The sequence below is a fragment of the Amia ocellicauda genome, chromosome 10, assembly GCF_036373705.1.
Source record: "Amia ocellicauda isolate fAmiCal2 chromosome 10, fAmiCal2.hap1, whole genome shotgun sequence".
Lineage (NCBI taxonomy): Eukaryota > Metazoa > Chordata > Actinopteri > Amiiformes > Amiidae > Amia > Amia ocellicauda.
Genome location: NC_089859.1, coordinates 34,093,678 through 34,113,422, shown reverse-complemented (window position 1 = coordinate 34,113,422; position 19,745 = coordinate 34,093,678). Strand labels below are relative to the sequence as shown.

General features: G+C 34.9%; 1 protein-coding gene across 1 annotated transcript in view; it reads right to left on the bottom strand.

Annotated features, from left to right (window-relative positions):
* Positions 1 to 19,745, bottom strand: part of csmd3b (CUB and Sushi multiple domains 3b) — a 286,431-nt gene that overhangs the window by 147,093 nt on the left and 119,593 nt on the right. Inside the window, exons 18-23 of the mRNA XM_066714578.1 lie at positions 8,395 to 8,564; positions 7,875 to 8,031; positions 5,508 to 5,699; positions 2,603 to 2,729; positions 1,269 to 1,471; positions 13 to 204 (exon numbers count right to left, since the gene is read on the bottom strand). Of these exons, the coding sequence (XP_066570675.1) occupies positions 13 to 204; positions 1,269 to 1,471; positions 2,603 to 2,729; positions 5,508 to 5,699; positions 7,875 to 8,031; positions 8,395 to 8,564 (1,041 nt within the window). The remainder of the gene's footprint in view (positions 1 to 12; positions 205 to 1,268; positions 1,472 to 2,602; positions 2,730 to 5,507; positions 5,700 to 7,874; positions 8,032 to 8,394; positions 8,565 to 19,745) is intronic.

The window sequence follows — 19,745 nt, the reverse complement described above, 5'->3', positions numbered from 1 at the left end:
GTAAATATTTACCTATGCAAACAGGAGGACTGGGCTGCCAGTAGTATCTATTTTCCACCTGAATGCAGGTAATTTTCATTTCACCCTGAAGCTCATAGCCAGGGTCACACTGAAATGTGACAGTATCACCGGGTTCCCTTCCATCTCCATTGCGGCTGCCATTCATAGGCACTCCAGGGTCACGGCAAGCTGTGGCAACAGAGCCTGTTCAGAGAGGAGAGTATAAATAATTAATGTATCTTTTGTAGAGCTGCATGTACACTTTTGAAAGCCAAAAGAAAAAACTTGAGATGCATTAAAAGAAATGAGGTACTAAAAACTGCTATATACACACACCCCTATAATATTGTGTATATTGAGAGCATTGTATGTTAGTGTTTGTAAAACAACTTAAGACACCTTGGGTGACCCTGTCCGATAAATATAATTAATACAAATATATAATAATAATAATAATAATAATAATAATAATAATAATATAGAAATAAATAACAATCACCTACACAGGTAGTATTGCTGGAGAAGGTGCTGCAAGACCTTAAACAAAATAATTTGACCAGTGGAATAATGTAGGCTCCATTTAATTTGCTCCCTTTCTGTCTTCTGTGAAAACTTGCCCTACTTGCCAATTCACCACTTTGAAAAAGACTAATGTTATGACTGGTAGAATCTGGCAATTAGACTAGTTAATTGAACTGTTGTTATTTTTATTTATCTGCATTGTGTATTCCTTTCAAATGAGTTTAAGGCAGTTAAAAGCTCCTTCTCCAAAGAAATAGGGTAAAATTAGTTTGAGCACTTACTATAATTTATATCAATTACACTAAAAGGACAGAAGCAATTAGAAAAATATCAGGAAACAGCCAAGTCTTTCAACCTCTGCACAATTCTATTTCATATATATTTCATAATATATTTTTAACAAGAAATGTGAGACGCATAATTTGACTCCAGTCAAAATTAAAGCAAATTAATGACAATGCAATAACAAAAGTGGAGAAAATGCTTTAGGGATACTAAATGCAGATGCAGCCATTTAATCTCTGATATTGTGCAAACTGTATAAGAAAATGTGACAACAACCCACTGAAAGAGAGTAATTACTCTTATGTTTTAACTTGTTGGAAGGTTGAGATTTCCTCTCCCCAAAAAAACGTGACTATAACGGAAGCTTCATTTTAATGTGTGTACATCACATAATTGTGATATCAACATCCCTGAACCTCTGAGAATATTCAAACATTATTTTTATTATTGAAATTACTTACTTGAAAATTCAATGGCGAATCCAGATTTGCTGATGTAGAAGTCTGTTTCAAACTGAATTGTCACCACATTCAGAGTGCTATGAATGCCTTCTGGAAGCAAGGAGCCACTGACTTCCTTGAGAGACATTTCATTCTCAGGTGGACCATCCCAAACTTTCAAGATATCATGCGATGCCTCAGTGTCGAATGCAAGAAACTGCAAGCTGTACATTGGGGTGGGGTGGGGTGTCATTAAAAATGCAAGAACAAATATTACAGCATTATGAATATGATGTGATAGTATTTCTAAAATCTGAGCAATGTAAACACCTTTTCCAGATTTTTAGTAGCAGTAGTAGTTGTAGTATTGCTTAATATTTGCAATATAAGCTGAAATCAGAAAACCACGTTGTTGATTAACTACAAATTCTAGGTAGAAAAAAAATCATGAGAGGTAATTTGAATCAAAGGGAGAATAATATTTTGAATTAACTACCACCAACTGCACGAAATGGTAATTTTATTGACTGCATCTGGTAGGGGCTATAAACCATGAGAGAGAAAAAGCTCAAGTGGCTTATTTATGTCACTGGAGCTTTGCAATAAATTATAATATTATACTACATACAGGTGTTCATCTGTTTTAATGGGCAGAACATGTTGACATCTCTTTGTAAGCAAAATGTTGAATTCCATAGCATTTCCTTTGTAGACAATCTAGGTTTTGATATATATATTTTAAGAGACTGTGCCTAATTTATTGATTAGAGTGGAACAGATACATAATCATACATAAACACTGGATACAGATTTCTTTGCTAGGATTTGGATAATAAATATATATCAGGATACTACTGTAGTCTAGGCACTCATAAAACCCTTCTTTCTAATAACAGTCACTGCATTGTTAAGTTTGAGGGGGTAACAACTTACTACTGGATTTATAATAAGGTTTCAATTCTAGCAGTTAAAAAACATCTATATCATATTCACAGACAATAAAGAACAACCCATGAAGGCATTATTAATGTAGTTATTAACCATGATTTGTATAACCTTAATATAATATGTCTTTAGGAATATGTAAATTATGTATACATACTATGAAGGAGATGTGGATGAATTTAAAACCCCATTTGATGACTATGGTGGAGTTCAACTTTACTTTACATGGTCTTAGTTTACTACACTCAGGACGACCTGCTGTTTACTCATCATCAAGCAAACTTAGGGTAAAGGAGTTAATTAATATGTAAATTAGCCCTAGGTACAGCTCTCTTGCTGTTTTAACAGAAAATGGTTTACATGCGCGAGAATAATACAAAATTATATAAATATAAAATAACTTGAAATACCTGACAATATTGCCTGGGTCCACCTCTATGATCCAGGTGCATCGTAAGTTGTTGTCATAAGGAAAGGGATAGCCAGGGGACAAGATTCTTCCAGAGGATTCCCCTTTGAATCTGCCTCCACATTCAGCTTCAAACAGAACACATAGTAATGCCATTTTATTTAGCTTTATTGAAAAGACACGATAACAATGACAGCAAATAAACATCTTACTGATTTCAGGTCATGTTTATCATGAAAAAAACATTATTGTATGTATAGTTATGACATCATATTTGGAATGAAACTGAAAAAAGTATGCATGTAGAAAAATAGCCAGTTTCCTAAATGACAGAACAGCTCAAGTACTGAATGAATTGGGCAGCAGCTCATAACAGCTCAAGACTGCAGTAAACCTATTCAGCCTTAAATAACTTGCTCATTATTAGTCTGCCTCCTAATCATTTTATTAACTAACTCTAAATGGCCTTCTAGAAAATATAGGACTTGGACTTGAGCCAAGAAGTTGTAGCATTTATTAATGATCCTTAGGCTCAACATCCACATTAATTTAGCTAATTTGCATAACCTATCTAGATGACAAACAACGCACAGTTCAATGAAGCTTGAATAACAAAGTTCAGATCTCATTTGATTAATTTGAACAGTAAGATTTTTAGATATTTACTAAAAACCAGAATCAGCCCCCCTTCTTCCCCTAAACCAACAGCCATGTCTTTTTTTAATCAAACATTTTATTTTCCTGAGAAAGGAAAAAGAAAGCAAACCTTAACAAAAGTATGCAAACTGTCACAGAACGGTTACATGTATTTATTTCTCAAATGTAATAAATGCCAAAGGAAATAATGCTAATTAGAGAAAACGTATATATGTATTTATTATTTCACAGCATAGCATAGCTATATCAATATCCATTCAAATTAAATGTATACGTTTAGTTTCATCCTCTTTTTAATTAACTGGAATACATATCAAATGCAAATAGACTGAAATGACTGAAAATAGCCTCATCATAAGTTATTATTGTTTAGGAGGTAGTATTTACTGTGGGATACATACTATACACCTATACCTGTAGAATCAAATAAATCATGGTTAAATATTTTATCTGTAATAAAAAAAATCTGAAGTTTACAGCTTCTAGAAAATTCAGTTTAGAATCTGTTTCTAAAAGGCAATATCTGAAGAAACTCACAAAAAATAAAATAAATTAAAACCCCTACATTTAGGGTCAGTCCAGATTATGAAATATTAAATATTAATAGGTAAAATATGATATCAACTCCTTTAACCAAAACTATATTTACTATAAGGGCATTTTGAGGAAACCAAAGTTAAGTTTATTCCATTGATGTTTAATGTTTGTAATGTTTGGTGTAACTGTATTTTTGCACTTTGTATTGCGCTTATGTCGCCCTGGATAAGGGTGTCTGCCAAGAAATAAATAATAATAATAATAATAATAATAATAATAATAATAATAATAACTACAAAAATCCAGATTTAAAAGAACAAAATAGACCAGTTATTTGTCAAAATACCCAATTGAAATGGAAATTGCATTGTCTAGTGCTTTCAATTAAGAAACCCAGAAACCATAAAACAGCTTCAGAGCTAACATGCAGGAAAGAAGGACACCATCATAATGGGGGGGCAATAAAATTGTACTTGGCAGAAGTTTAACATAAATGAATTTTTTTAAGTAGATTTTTATTTACGTACAATTATAAAACTGAATCTGTGCTACAGTTTTAATACATGCCTGATATGCAGAGAATAAAGTGATATTTTGGATGGTAACAAGAGATTAAGGGTTTCTGCTTCCCATAAAAGCGATAACATCATGATTTTTTTGTTAGTAATTTGAAGGAGAAAAATATTCAGACAAAGACTTAAGGGATGTAAAAAGAGATGAAAAAAGGAGAGAAGGGGGACAGCAATACAATCCTACCACTATGTGATGAAAATGATGACTTATTTGACACATTTTTAAGGAATCACCACAATGAGGAAATACATCATCATTTGATCATTTAACTGTACACAAGGAAAAAATATGCATGTATTTTCTCTTCAGTGACAGACATCCCAGACATATTTTCTACCACCAAAGAAGTATGATTAAGATTGTTAAACATGTCTACATAATGCATGCTGACTTTTGAGCATTTCAGTGTAGCTCTACAAAGAAGGTATTTCTCAGTGTTAAATGCAGTTTCCTTTCTATTGTGATACTAACTAACTGATGTATAAATAACCTTGGCAACGGCTGTTAATCTTGACTTCTTCTAACTGCAGATCTAAATTGCTCACAAGCCTCAATGTTGAAAAATCAATATGCTTCAGCATGGCTTTAACATCAGGACTTATGCTGCAAAAAAAAAAAAAAAAGACTGAGGACTCTCCCTATATCGAAGGTGTACTAAGAGACAAATATTTTTAAAGAAATCAATCTAATTTTTTTAAATTAATTATGGAAATGCTAGGTATGGCATTTCTAATGGAATTTTATACAGTGTACAGTACGGTATACAATTTTCACCTCATTTGTAAATATGTATTGTTCTAATTATGTTGCTGACATAAAGTACAATGTAGTCAATCCATTATCAAAAGGAAAATAAATACATATTGCTAAACAAAATACTGATGTTTTTTTATGTCTAGATTGTGAGATTGCCATTCCAGTGATTTCAAAACTCCAGCTCTTTCCTCTGTTGACAGATACTGTTTTACTATTTTATGAAAATATATGATTACCCTATCTGGTAAATACATATTAGGGTATCATAACATTTATGAAATCAATATTATTGAGCTGATCCTTTTTGAACATTACTGTACATTTATATATATTACAACTCTTAGATTACTGTTGTGTGAAATGATTTGAAATTATTGTTTTACCTATACAAGAGGGAAGAGGGTAGTCCCATGCCCTTCTCTCTCCAGTCATGCATTTGAGGATGCTGCTTCCGTGAAGTGTGTAGCCTGGGTTGCATCTGTAAGTAATTGTGCTGCCAGCAAAATGGCCCTGGTCACTGATCTTGTATCCAAACTGAGGTACTCCTGGATCTTCACAATGCGAGAGCTCAAAGCCTGCAAGAAAAGGGCAAAGAACTCTGTCAAAACTGTTTATAATTGAAGACCTGGAAAGAAAAAAAACAATGATATACCCTTGCACAGGCGAACAGTTCTGGGAATGCCTTTTCATAGACACACATTTATTTTACCGTCACAGTCACGCATCTAGTCTGATCATTGTGACAGAACTTTCTTCTATTCTACGTGCGATCTTAAATAACATACCTAGACAGTGGGGTTAGATATTTTAGCTACTCCCACTACAATTTTGAATAACTGAGCTGATTTCATTGTTTTGAAGGACGTATGGTTGCCTAGAAAGAAAATGCTTCATATCAAACTTTCGCCACGCACACCATACTTATTCCATACTTATTTTTATGTCCCTTGTTACTTTTGAAAAGACAAAAAAATAATAATTCTGGAGCAGATAACTTGATGGTTTATAAATAAACAAATGTGCCTAAACCACTATACAACAAACTTTACTGGACCAGTGGTCTGCTTAAGTCACTGACTTTGATCTCCAGCACAGTCAGATACATGATTTATGTTATGAAAACAACCAGCCAATGAAAACATACAGAACAATGTACTGCAAACATAATTAAAAAAACTGCAGTTAAGATAGGTTCTCTTTTTTTGTTTACTGTATATCTCGTATACACATTTTGAATTTGTAAAATGTATTTTGCCTAGAACTGCACTGTATTATTTCACTGTGTATTGCTTTTATATTTTGTAAGTCGCCCTGGACAAGGGCATCTGCTAAGAAATAGGGCTTAATTTACATACTTAATTTACATCACATGTGGTAGGTAAGGTTGCAAAGAATTACAACAGATTAAATTCTATTGTTATGGAAACTGCAGTAGCTGTTACCCTGTCTGAATTTTATTATAGACCTTTGTTACCTTTGTTCTATAGTGTCACCTCTGTAGGTCATTATAATGAATCAAATTTCAAAGGTATAAATGTAAGCCGTAATAATGAATTACACTCCAAAGTCCATATTAAGAGAAGTGCTGAGACACATTACGCAGGTCACAGTTGTGGCCAAAAATTTTCATTAGCCCTGAAAACCTTTTAGACAAACTCTTACATTTCTGAGAGACTGGATCAGATACAATTCACATGGTGAGCTCAACACCATCTTTGACATCTGATACATTTTTTTTCATATTTCATATCAAGTCACTTTTTCTCAGATTCATTACTTCAGATTCCAATTTTTGTGTCTTCCAGTCCCAATAGAAATAACATTAACTCCTTCCCATCCTGCAGGCACAATTTCTGTCATGCAATATAGTGGTTACAGAAAAAAATGATTTCATAACAAGAAGATCCAAGCCTATCTATTCTTAGCTACAGTCTCTTCCATGTTTATGCATTTCTATTTTGTTTTAGTGCATGTCTGTACTGCAGAATATCACACAAATTAAACGTTTGAGGGCATCATATTGATCTTCTTTCATTAAAATTTGGATTTGCTTTTTCCTTAAAGTGTTTTGGTATTTTATATTTAACAACACACGAAAGAGACATATGGTAGAATAACATTTCTACTGTTTTGTTCTGTGTATTATTATTATTATTATTATTATTATTATTATTATTATTATTATTGTTATTATTATTATTATTATCATTGTCATCCTCTTTTTTTCTTCTTCTTCTTTTTAGTAGTAATTTCAGATAATCTTTTATAATGTTACAAAAGGAGCTTGGGTTTTCTCACTTATTTTTCGTTACTTTTTTGACCTTTATTATGCAATCAAATTGCTAATCCTCAGGGTACAATTTCATCTTGGATAAGCGGGGATTTACTCGATTTCATATTAGATAGTGGATTTAATTGATTCACCCACCAACTCGAACCCCATCAAATGATCTTGGGTTGTGACTAAAGGAGGTAGGAAAATACACATCACTTTTTACGTACATTCAGATGAGTTTTGTAAGAATTAAACCAAGGTTAATAATATTATCCTTCAAAAAAAGTATCTTCTCCTTTAAAGTGTACGATTATATAGATGTCGACAGATGATTTACATAGAAAACAACAACATTGCTGACCTAGGTAAAGTATGTTTAGCTGTTCAACGACAGCCAATATGAGAATGAAGAGTCAAGTTATATTTTGAGAAGAATTTAGCGGGGAGACTCCAGACATGTGAAGATGATACTTACTGGAGTAGACCAGCTTAAATCCCTCGCCTGTTGACTCTGAGTCAGAGAAAAACTCCAACCAGAGGTGATTTGAAGTACTTATTAATGTCAGTCCAAGCATTGCAGAACCAGTAAATGCTCCAAGCACATGCACTGTGCTGTCTTTCCCATCATAGATCTGGAAAGAAGGAACATAAGTCAATTCCAAATGCACCATCTTTCTATGCTATAAAAACTCCTGACTATTAATAAATCAACAGTACTGAGATTAGGCACAATGGATTTTGTTTGAGCAAGCTGAAAATGTGTTTGTTTCTAATTATACAGAAATGTGGTTATAATTATTATTTATTTATTCATCTTGGGTGTGTTTTTATCTAAAATGCACATAAAGGTGATGTTTTCTTAAAACACAGATTACAAATGATACAGATTACATCAAGGAGACCTTTCTGAACATGCAATTTCTAAACTATACATTTCAAATTTCCACATCTTTGCTTTTTCTGATTATTTTAATTGGATTTTCATTACATCTTACCTTCAGAATATCGCCTTGTGCTAAATGGAAGGTTCTAGCTGAAATGTTGATTCCTTTGCCTGCTTGCACTTGGATGCTGTAGATGCATTCATGATTGTTTTCATAGTTCAAAGGGTAGTTTGGTGACAGAAGAATGCCTTCATTGTTGATAACAGTTGATCCACACTCAGCTACATGTAAACAGAGAAGAGATTTGGAAAACATAAGGAACATATAAGCAGTGGATTTGTTTCAATATGTTTTATAATTAAACCTTAATTGTTTGTTAATATATTCTCCATACATTTGTAATGTTTCACAGTCATACACTTTTAATTAGATATTTTTAATGTTAATATCAATGCATGGAAAATACACTATTAATATATACACTCACCTAAAGGATTATTAGGAACACCATACTAATACTGTGTTTGACCCCCTTTCGCCTTCAGAACTGCCTTCATTCTACGTGGCATTGATTCAACAAGGTGCTGAAAGCATTCTTTAGAAATGTTGGCCCATATTGATAGGATAGCATCTTGCAGTTGATGGAGATTTGTGGGATGCACATTAAGGGCACGAAGCTCCCGTTCCACCACATCCCAAAGATGCTCTATTGGGTTGAGATCTGGTGACTGTGGGGGCCAGTTTAGTACAGTGAACTCATTGTCATGTTCAAGAAACCAATTTGAAATGATTCGACCTTTGTGACATGGTGCGTTATCCTGCTGGAAGTAGCCATCAGAGGATGGGTACATGGTGGTCATAAAGGGATGGACATGGTCAGAAACAATGCTCAGGTAGGCCGTGGCATTTAAACGATGCCCAATTGGAACTAAGGGGCCTAAAGTGTGCCAAGAAAACATCCCCCACACTAATACACCACCACCACCAGCCTGCACAGTCCTAATAATCCTTTAGGTGAGTGTATATATATATAGGAGCTGAAGTTCAAAACTAAAAACTGTTAACTGCATAACTAACATGCTCACACACAAACACACAGACACATTACTGATATTTATTTTTCTAACATAATTCTGCAAAGAAGAAGCCTTATGTAAGTTTTTAACCTTGGGAGTCTCTTACATCAGATTATATTTTTCCAAATGAGACAATATATATATATATATATATATATATATATATATATATATATATAACAATTACTTTGAAAAGTAATGCTATTTTAGTTCATTTTTTCATTTTCCACCTTCAAAATTATAAACATTAGAAAAACATAAGTCAGTTTTGCACAGTAATGCATTGAAAGCATTGTCAACAGGACGACTATGCCATGTATGACTATGCCTTTTACCGTCCAGGATGTAGGACCTCACTTACTGTACTTGCCTGTGTAAATTGTAAATTAGAAGTTGTAAAATGTATTATATTTTGAATTGCTATGTTTTATGTAAATTGAATTTGTAATGATTGATGCCTTTATTGAACTGTATTTTTGCACTTTGTTTTGCACTTATGTTGTAAGTCGCCCTGGATAAGGGCGTCTGCCAATAAATAATAATAATAATAATAATAATAATAATAATAATAATAATAATAATAATATGACTATTATCCTTTGTTTCTTTCAACAAATGATTAGCTATTTCACAGAAATCTGTTCCCCAGTAATCATTTTAATGAATCATTTATACATGTCTGTGTGTGAGGTGGTGTTGGTGGTGTTGGAGGAGATTGGGTTAGGCTCTTTTCATTACCAATATTTCTGCCATGTTTTACTATTCTGTTAAAATTCAACATTAAGTGATAACAATGGGTGACAATTTGTGAATGTTTACAAATAGGGACATAACCATACACTTAAAAGCATGTCCCAGTTTTCTCATTACCTTAGAGAATAAGTGTGTCTTCTACTTCTACTTTTGATTATCCTGAGCTTTTAATAAGGTGACTGAAGTAATTATTAACTTAATTAAACCAATTTAATCCCTTTCATACATCTAAAGCAGGTCATAATGTAAAAATCCATGAGAACTAGAACTTTGGTGTATGGTAGATATGGTAGATAGACATAATATTTTATATTTAAAATGTATTGCACCATAATTAATCATCTTCTCCTACATTGTTTAGCAATTAAATAACTTTACATAAAAAAAGAGTAGTGGTATTTAATACATGACAATGTTCTTGTCAATTTAACAAATCTAAGATTCTCTTGTCTTGTTCCAGTCTGATGTTGTAAAATAATAATAAAAAGTAATGAAACAATAGACAGTCACGGGAGATATATTAGTAGTATTCATGTTATCTACAACGGAACAGTATCACATAAATACATGCATGATGTATTTAATGGTTTTGAAGTATTTTTCACAACAGAACTAGATGTTATGACAATATTATCAGTGTCACATTTTAAATAAATCACAACAGTTACTACTGCCATTTAATAAGTTACTGTTATGCTTTACTACAAGAAGCATGTCAGCATGATTTGAATTCATGTTTTCACAAGCCCTTCAAATTCATTCCCCACACGACTCTCTTTCACAGATATTGTCTCTATGGAAAAGTGTCTGTAACGCTGAGGTACAAATACCTTTTAATTCATCCAGAATGATCAGGGTGGCATAAAGGCAGTACAAAGGAATGGGCAGAACATTGACGTTTTGTTTGGTTTCAGTTCTTGGGGAAACTAGTGCTTGATAATATGCAGTCCGCTAGGGGAATCATTCAGATTCAGAAGTCTTTCACTGTTACTCTTAGCGTATACTTGTCTGAAGCAATTTACGTTCACTTCACAAAATCATAGAAAGCTGGTCTCTGACTGGTACTAAGTGATGCATCTTGATCTGGGGTGACCGATCTCAGGAAAACTATCAAACTTTCTGACGGCCCCTCTGTTGGAAGGGTGACAAGCAACAGACATCGAAGCCTTTCTTTTTGGAAGGGAGTATAGTAGAAAACAACAATTTGATTTTTAAATCCTCGTTGCATTTAATTCTCAAATAACAGACCAAGAGATCTGGAGAGACTTCAGAACAGTTGTACAAAAATGCAAGGGACAGAAAGTAATATTTTTTTACAGCCACATGTCTAAAAAGTCAAACCTCCCTTAAATGAATCTCGTTTCTGACAATCTTACAAGCAAATCAACAAGCTTCTTTTATCTTTTTGTCAGATAGAGACAGAATTCATACTAGGATGTCTGTCATGTTTGGTTCTTCCTACACTACTGCAATGTACGATTCAGGGCAATGAATAATCCTATTTAACCATTCCGATCCCTGTAATGAAAATGGGCCCACTGGCAGGTCTGAGCAAATGGTTATCAGATTGATCTATTACTTAGGCCCTGTAATAGATAGCCATGTTTGAAGGAGGCTTCGGGATTTCAATAATACAATATATGAGAATATCAATTAAGACAGTCCTTTGCAAGAGAATGGAGAATTTGACTGAATATAGTGAAAGGAGAAAGGATGCATGCCGAATTAATAATCCAAACCAAACAAATTTACACTCATATACCGTTGCCTATAGAAAGTCTATACCCCCTTTCAAAAGTTCCAAATTCTGTTGCCTTGTAGCCTGAAATAAAAATAAATTAAACTAGGTTTGTTGTTTTTTTCATTTATCTATGCATATTACCACCCCCCCACCCCCCCAACATCTAAGGGAAAAAAAAATCTAGAAATTTGAAGAAAATGTATTAAAAATAAAATCTGAAATATCTTGGTTGGATAAGTGTCAACGCCCCATGTAATAGCAATCCTAAATTAGCTCAGGCATAACCCATCACCTTCAAACTTACACACCAAGTGGCCTCCACCTAGTGATTCACCTGATTTCAAGATCAATTCAGCAGTTCCTGTAGGTTCTCTCTGCTGGGTAGTAGTGCATTTCAAAACAAAGACTCAACCAAGGAGCTTTCAAAAGACCTCCAGGACAAAGTTGTTGCTCAGATCAGGAAATCAGTATAGAAAAATATCAAGGGCCTTCAATATCCCTTGGAGCACAGTCAAGATGATTATTAAGAAGCTGAGGGTGTATGGCACCACCAAGACCCTGCCTAGTACAGGCTGTCCCTCCAAATTGGATGACCAAGCAAGAAGGAGGCTGATCAGAGAGGCTACTAAGAGGCAAATGGCAACTTTGCAAGAGCTATAGGCTTTTATGGCCAAGATTTTGTAGTTATGTCAAGTTTTGTGGTCTGACAATCTAAATTTGTCCTAAATGTAAGGTGTTATGTTTGGTACAAGCCAAAAACATTGCATCACCCTAAGAACACAATCCCTACTGTGAAGAATAGTGGTGGCAGCATTGTGTTATGAGGATCTGTTTCATCAGCAGGGACTGGGGCTCTTGTCACGATAGAAGGGAAAACAAATTTTCCAGATTTCTGTTCAAGAAACTTGACAGAGCTTGAACAGTTTTGTAACGAAAACATTTTAAATCTTGCCAAATCTAGGTGTGCAAAGGCAGTACAGACTCAACAATCCCAACAGACTCACAGCTGTAAATGCTTCCACCAAATATTATCACAGGTGTGTGGAGACTTTTATCCAATTATGATATTTCAGTTTTGTGTTTTTAATATATTACATTTTCACAATTACAACTTTTTTCTCCTTAACAGTGTGGGGTATGGGGTGTAGATAAGTGGAAATAAATCCTAATTTAAATGCATGCAAATCTGAGGCACTGACAGAAAAAAGATAAAAAAGTTGTGTAGACTTTCTATAGGCACTGTATATAGATCAATCATCATCATAATTATCACCATCCTTTATCAATTCACTGCTGGATGAAGGCTTTTCCAAGATATTTCCACTTGTTTTGATGTACAGCATCACTTTTCTAGGACATGCCAACAAAGCTTCTAATTCAATCTTCAATCTTTTATGTGGTCTTCTACTGCATCTTTTATCAACTATTGGAATCCAATCTATAGCTTATTTTGTTAATCTTTGGTCTGTTCTTCCTGCCATGTGTTTGGTCTTTTGACGTTTTATCATTTTCACTCTTTCAATGATGTCACATACTTGTTTGTTCTCAGATCCATATATTTGTTTTTCTTTGTCTTCTTATTATTCCAAGGATACATCTTTCCATGCTTTTTTTGTTGTTTCTAGTTTCCCTTGATGTATTACTTTTGATTTTGACAGTGTCTTGATGCAGTCAAATTGTTGATGTGATACTGTGGATATATTGAATAAGATTCACGTACGTTTCCTCAATGTTTTGATTTCTTAAAGCCCTGATGAGTATGTTTGTATACACTGAATCAAATCCTTTCTCCTAGTCAATAAAGTCAAGGTACAGCAGAAGCTCATATTCTATACATTGTTCAAATACTTTTTGTAAGATTCTGTTGTATGCACTTCTGAATCCTGCTTGTTCTCTTGGTTGGGTAAGTCTACGGTTTCTTGAATTATTATTATGTATTATTAATAATAATAATAATAATTTGCTTTGTATAGCTTTCTTTACTTATTTTTGGCATTCACCAAAGACATAAAAGCCACGATTGGAAATTGCAAGGGATGATTGTTTCTATGCTTAAAAAAGGAAACAGATCCTTGATAATTTTCCTTTGAGAACTTTTTGAAACGATTCCTTGGAAGAAGCTAATTATAGGTTTTCTGTGCTGAGACTGAATCTTTTCAGCCTACTACTTGAGTTTTCGAAAGGTACATCTGATAAAGTGCAATGCGGATTGGTTTGTAAAAAGAAAAAAGTTTTCATGAAACACTATTTATTTAGCACAAAGGGAATGTCTTCCCTATTGATGGTATTTTTCTTGTTTCCAGATCCGTTAATACAATGTCGGTATAACAATGGAGTGGACATAAAGGCAAGAATTCTACTGCAGACACCATCTTAAGAGAAAAGAAAAATGTCTGAGCAAATAGTTATCAGATTGGCTGCAACGAAAAGTGATTTTAATCAAAGAAGGTAAAAACTAGCTTCTGTTATATTTCTAAAGGGGCTTGTTCATAACACCATTAAAGACTTTTATGAATATAAGTACCTTAAACTTAATTGAAATTATATTATTTTCATAAAGTACTAACATGAACAGAATTTCCAGGTATAATCTTATTATCAGAAATAATAATTTTCCTGTATTCAATAACAAGTGTAAAAAGCTTTATTTCAAATTCGAAGAGCGTAGAGATAGATGATGATCATTCACATTCAAGATTGCCTTAAGTATGGATGCTTGGCATGAAGTAAAAGTCAGAAAGTCTTAATCAGAGATTCACACTTCACTACTTGTTATGCAGCTTTGTCTAAAAAGTTAGTCTTCTGGTGTGTTTGCTAAGATATGTGGAATTAAAAATAGGAGTAAACAACCCCAATTCCAGCTATCCACTTCTGATCAAAAATCGATATTGAAGAACTTCATTTGTTCCTCTGTGTGTCTGTGTGAACAAGGTCACTGTCTTACTGTGCTAAGTCAGGGGCGTCGCAAGGGGGTAGGCATCCTAGGCATTGCCTGGGACCCCGGGCAGAGGGGGGGCCCCAAAATGGGAACACCCCCCTCTCACAGAAGCAAACTCTGCCGCATCCCTCCCCCCGGCATCACCGTCAAGAATTATTTTGCCTGGGGCCCCCACCTACCCTAGAATTGCCTCTGGCTACAGTACTGTGCTGTAGTTCAACCCTGATATAGAAGAACAGGGTGTGATAAGAACCAGTTTTCAGCAGCAATTTGGGCTTGAAACATCGTATAAACCCCCCTTATATTAAACATTATGTGTGCCTTAAATTTACCCAGGTTTAGCCATATATAGGTCTTCCTGTGCGGTTGTCAGGCAGAAACCAAACTTGCACTCATCACAGGGCAGACATGTGGGCCTGTTATCTTTCTCTCCTGTCTGGTCTGTATAAATGTGCCTGCAGTTTGTAACTTCTCTAAGACTTTTCTTGAGGCCTCTTCCATGTAGCTGCTTGTAATAAAAACCTTTTGATTGGAGGTACATCTCTCTCTGGATTTCTGTGAGTACCGGATTGTAATGCACACCCTTTTCATTATTTTCCACTGGCCTTAAGCTCTTTCCCCTACCTTGTAACAATTCAACTACCTCAGTTTAAGTTCTGTTAAGTTTAAGTACTCTCTTCCATGTAGTATGCCTTCAGGTTACATCCAGATACCTGACCCCTGTGCTCAGGTCCAAAATCACAGCACCACGAAGTGCTCCTTCTTGCCACTCTGGATCTTCTTGACTTCAGCAGTCTCACTGCCCAGTTACTGACTTTTCCACAACTCAGCCGCCATTTCCTGCCTGCACTAAAGCCCGGGACACACCAGCACGTTGTGGCACAGTGCATCACTTCGAAACTGGCGCGCCATGGACAGTGCCACACCAGTGCGGCTCCCAAGCCTCAAAAGGCAGAGATTCCATTCCATTGCGCAAAAAAATCAGTACAATTACAGAGCTATATTTTACGGTTATAACTAAAACTAAATGTCAGTATTTTGGGAAAACCCAACTGAATCATCAACAGATGAGGAGGAGGAGGAGGAGGAGGAGGAGGTGGAGGAACAACATAGGCTACTAACAATATGTGCTAGGCGGCTTTGTACTAGGCAAATTATTGCTGAAACATGTAATTTTCTATACATCATATATTCATTATTAATATCATTATTTTATTAGCAGATTGGCACCTGACATTGTTCTCGTCTGTCTGTCCTGATCGGCTAAGCAAGTTTCTAACTTTCCTGTGGAATTCAATCTTGATCATATTGCAAACCCAGCACCTCGTTCACATTTGCGGTTTTAGGAGGCCTAAGTGCGTTCACATATGCGGGCGAAAAGGCGGCCTAAACGAAATGCTTGCCGGGAAATAAACAAATCTGCTCAAACAAACCAGTGACGCAGGACATTAGGTCTGCTTACAGGTGTATGCAATGTATTTATAATCACAACTTATTAATATCGATTGGCTATTGTTCGGTTCTATATTTTATTTGAAAGTAATCTTAACCCTTTGCAGCCGAAGCTTTCTAAATAATTAAAAATGTGCTGGTTCAATGGGGAATCTAATTAATATATTTCCCTTTTCCATCTTCGGTTCTGCAAGTCTAAAAGTGCTGTTATACAATTCACCCGAAAGCGAAGCACCTTTATTAGGACATCCACATTAAATCACAGAAAATCGTATGTATTAGTATGAAATCGTATGCATCGAAAGCAGCTTCTATGATGCGTCTATAGTGATATCCTCCAACAGCAGCGCTGTGCACTTCCTGCGGTTTCTGTTTTAACTTTATCTTCATCCACATTGTAAACAGCACTTTTTTACCTCCAACCCTGGCATTTGTGAATGTACTGCTCAGCTCACTATAATCGCATTTCGGATTGGATAGTAAACAGCTGGTCTCGTTTTAAAATGCACTGATTTGAACGGAAACCTGCTTTGGTTAAATTTAAATCGTTTTAATGCAAAATTCGGATAATTAATAAAGTTATGGTCCCATTCACAATTTCACAATGCAATTTCCATTTGTAAAATGCATACTGTTAAATTTCAGACTTCAATCATACTTAGTACAAGAACAAACAATACCAAGTTTACCAGCTGCACACTTTTATTTTAATCGACCGAGTAGTTTGAACTGTTTGCATTTAACTCATTATTTAGCCTAGACTTTTATAATATATATAAAGATGTGAGCTAGCGAAATGTAACAGTACATTTAAGGCTATAGATCAATATGACATTCAAACAATACAGAGACAATACTGTGTGTCCTGTATTGGTGTGAGCTGTCTTGATGCCCGTGTTTATTCTGTGTTTATTCCACGTCTCTCAGACACGCAGTCTCTGGGGGCGGGGCTTGAGTTGCGTCACACACTGACACTTTCCACCCGGCCCAGGGCCTTGAGTGTTCACATTTACATTTAGGCCGGCATTAGGCTGGGTCGAAAGATTTAGGCCGGGTCGAAAAGCGGGACTAGTTTTTGCAGATGCGGCGATGCAATTGTATGTTGTACAAAATGTCCGCAGTTCTACTTAAATAGCTTGTTCTAAAACTATTGTGTAGGCATACCTAACGTAATGAAAAAGTGGTTCAAGACAGTTAATGAATGTACAAGGACACTTGATTTTATTTTCAAAAGTTAATATGCAATGGGGAAACACAAATCCATGTTTCCATCCAAGTTAGCACAGTGAGATGAGGTATTGTTTAATTAAATCCTGAATTTACCGGTGTAGTGGTGCTCACCCACTTTTTTCTTTGTACTGAACAAATGCTCTTCACTGCATACAGTGTGAAAAAGCAAGTCAGCACCTTGCTTTGATTTGTAAAATATTTTTTATTTTTTATTTTACTGTTCTAAAAATGTATACTGTTTTTAAACATTGATGAATACATTTTGTGTTTGTGTGTGCTTATTTTTGTATGCATGTGCTTTATGTCCTGTTTTGAACTATTTAGGCTATATGGATCAACTTCCTTTCCTAATATGAAGGAGACATTGGATTCAAAACACATAGTCAACTTAGAAAACCAGTTATTATTATTATTATTATTATTATTATTATTATTTTTATTAATATTAATATTATTATTATTTACATAATACGTATGTGCCATAATGTACAACATTTTGAGTGATGTCGTCACTATAATTGGACTGCCATTGGTCAAGAGTCATGCGTCTCTGAAGTGTCCCGTCAAAACGGGAGAAATCTTGACGCGATGCCCAAGGGCGTGACGCGACGCGTGTCTGGGTCCACAGACATCCATTATATTAAAAATTGACGCAACGCGACGTGCTGGTGTGTCTCGGGTTTAAGTATTTAATGCATATGACATGTAATTCTACAGAACTCATTAATATATTATTTCCATAGGTACCTTGTGAGTTAGGTGTACCAGTTGCCGCATCGGCCCGCATTATCTCACTACTGCTTTTGGGGATCAGACTTGAAAACAAAATATGATCTACTACGGTTGCTCGGCCACTACACATTTATTATTTCTCTGGTCACATCACACTTATTTCTCCTTAAGCAGATGCCCTTAACCAGTCTGCTACACAATTGTAAAAGTGCTTCAGCTACCTTACAAATTATATCCTATTATCAATGCACTCTAAACTTATCCTGACTAACCAAAAATAATCACTAACATCTCGTTTCAATTCCAGAATTACAGTGACCTAAAACATCAACATAGAATCAAGTGCTTAGATTCTGGATTGGTTGTATGGGAGATTGCTTGCTTATTTTTGGCTGTCGTTCCCATCAGTCAAGTAAAGCCAAAAGCTTCATATAACCAATCGCTCTCACAAAACTCTAGATTGGGGTTGTAAACTGAAGTGAAATTTATAATTGAATTTCATGAGTAAACAACCCCAATTCCACCTATCCACTACCGCACGACAAAACTGGCTTCTAATGCACACCCCTAGCATTTGTCATTTTACATCCCACCTCCTCCCTAGTCACCGCCTCTGCACCAGCTCCTTGGCTTATTCCTCTGGGCGGGGAGGGGGTCTGATGGTCCCCACAGTCTAGAGCCAAAAGCTTTATATAGGCCTATCCAATTGCTTACACTAAGTGTTAGATTGGGGTTGTACATTACTGAAAAATTATAATGTCCCAGAAGCTGATCTTTATTTTTTTCTTATTTGTATTGCTGATTTATCATTATTAATCTCAGAAATACCACCATCTGATACACTATATAAAAATTTGATTATAATCATAAAACCCACTTCCCCCACATTCACATTACCACACAAAAAATAATAATAATAATAATAATAATAATCAAGATCACTTAATGAAACAGACAGTAACTGTAGGAACTGAATTCATCTTAGCATTACACAATATTCTAAATCATTTTAATAACCCATTTCTGGCTCTATCCAATGTACACAATTAACCTGGTTGGAATGCCATTAGGATTTACTTCCAAAAGAAAAGTTAATTACCTCCACAGCTTTAAGCACGATATGACACTTGGAATGGATTTGTGACTGTAATAAATACATGTATTCATATCCTGGTGAAAACTAATGTGCCAGCTTTCCTTTGACCTGGTTTCTTGAAAAGTGCTTCAAAAATACTTTTTTCATTTTGAAATATGTATAACTAATTACAGGAACAATATATGTTGCATATAAATTAACAAATAATACATAATAATTAAAAAAGACAGCATTAGAACACTGATCCACTTTTTCATCATTCTGTACTGTGGTTACTTAGTAAAAATAGATGGAGGTTTACTCACACTTTAATGACTGATTTAGTAGGACAGTAGAAATTTACCGGTTGAGGTTGACTTCGTACACAAACAGCTACCATTCAATGATTGTGGTTAAATATGATGGAAGCTTGTATATCTGTGCCTATTGTGGCATTGCATTACA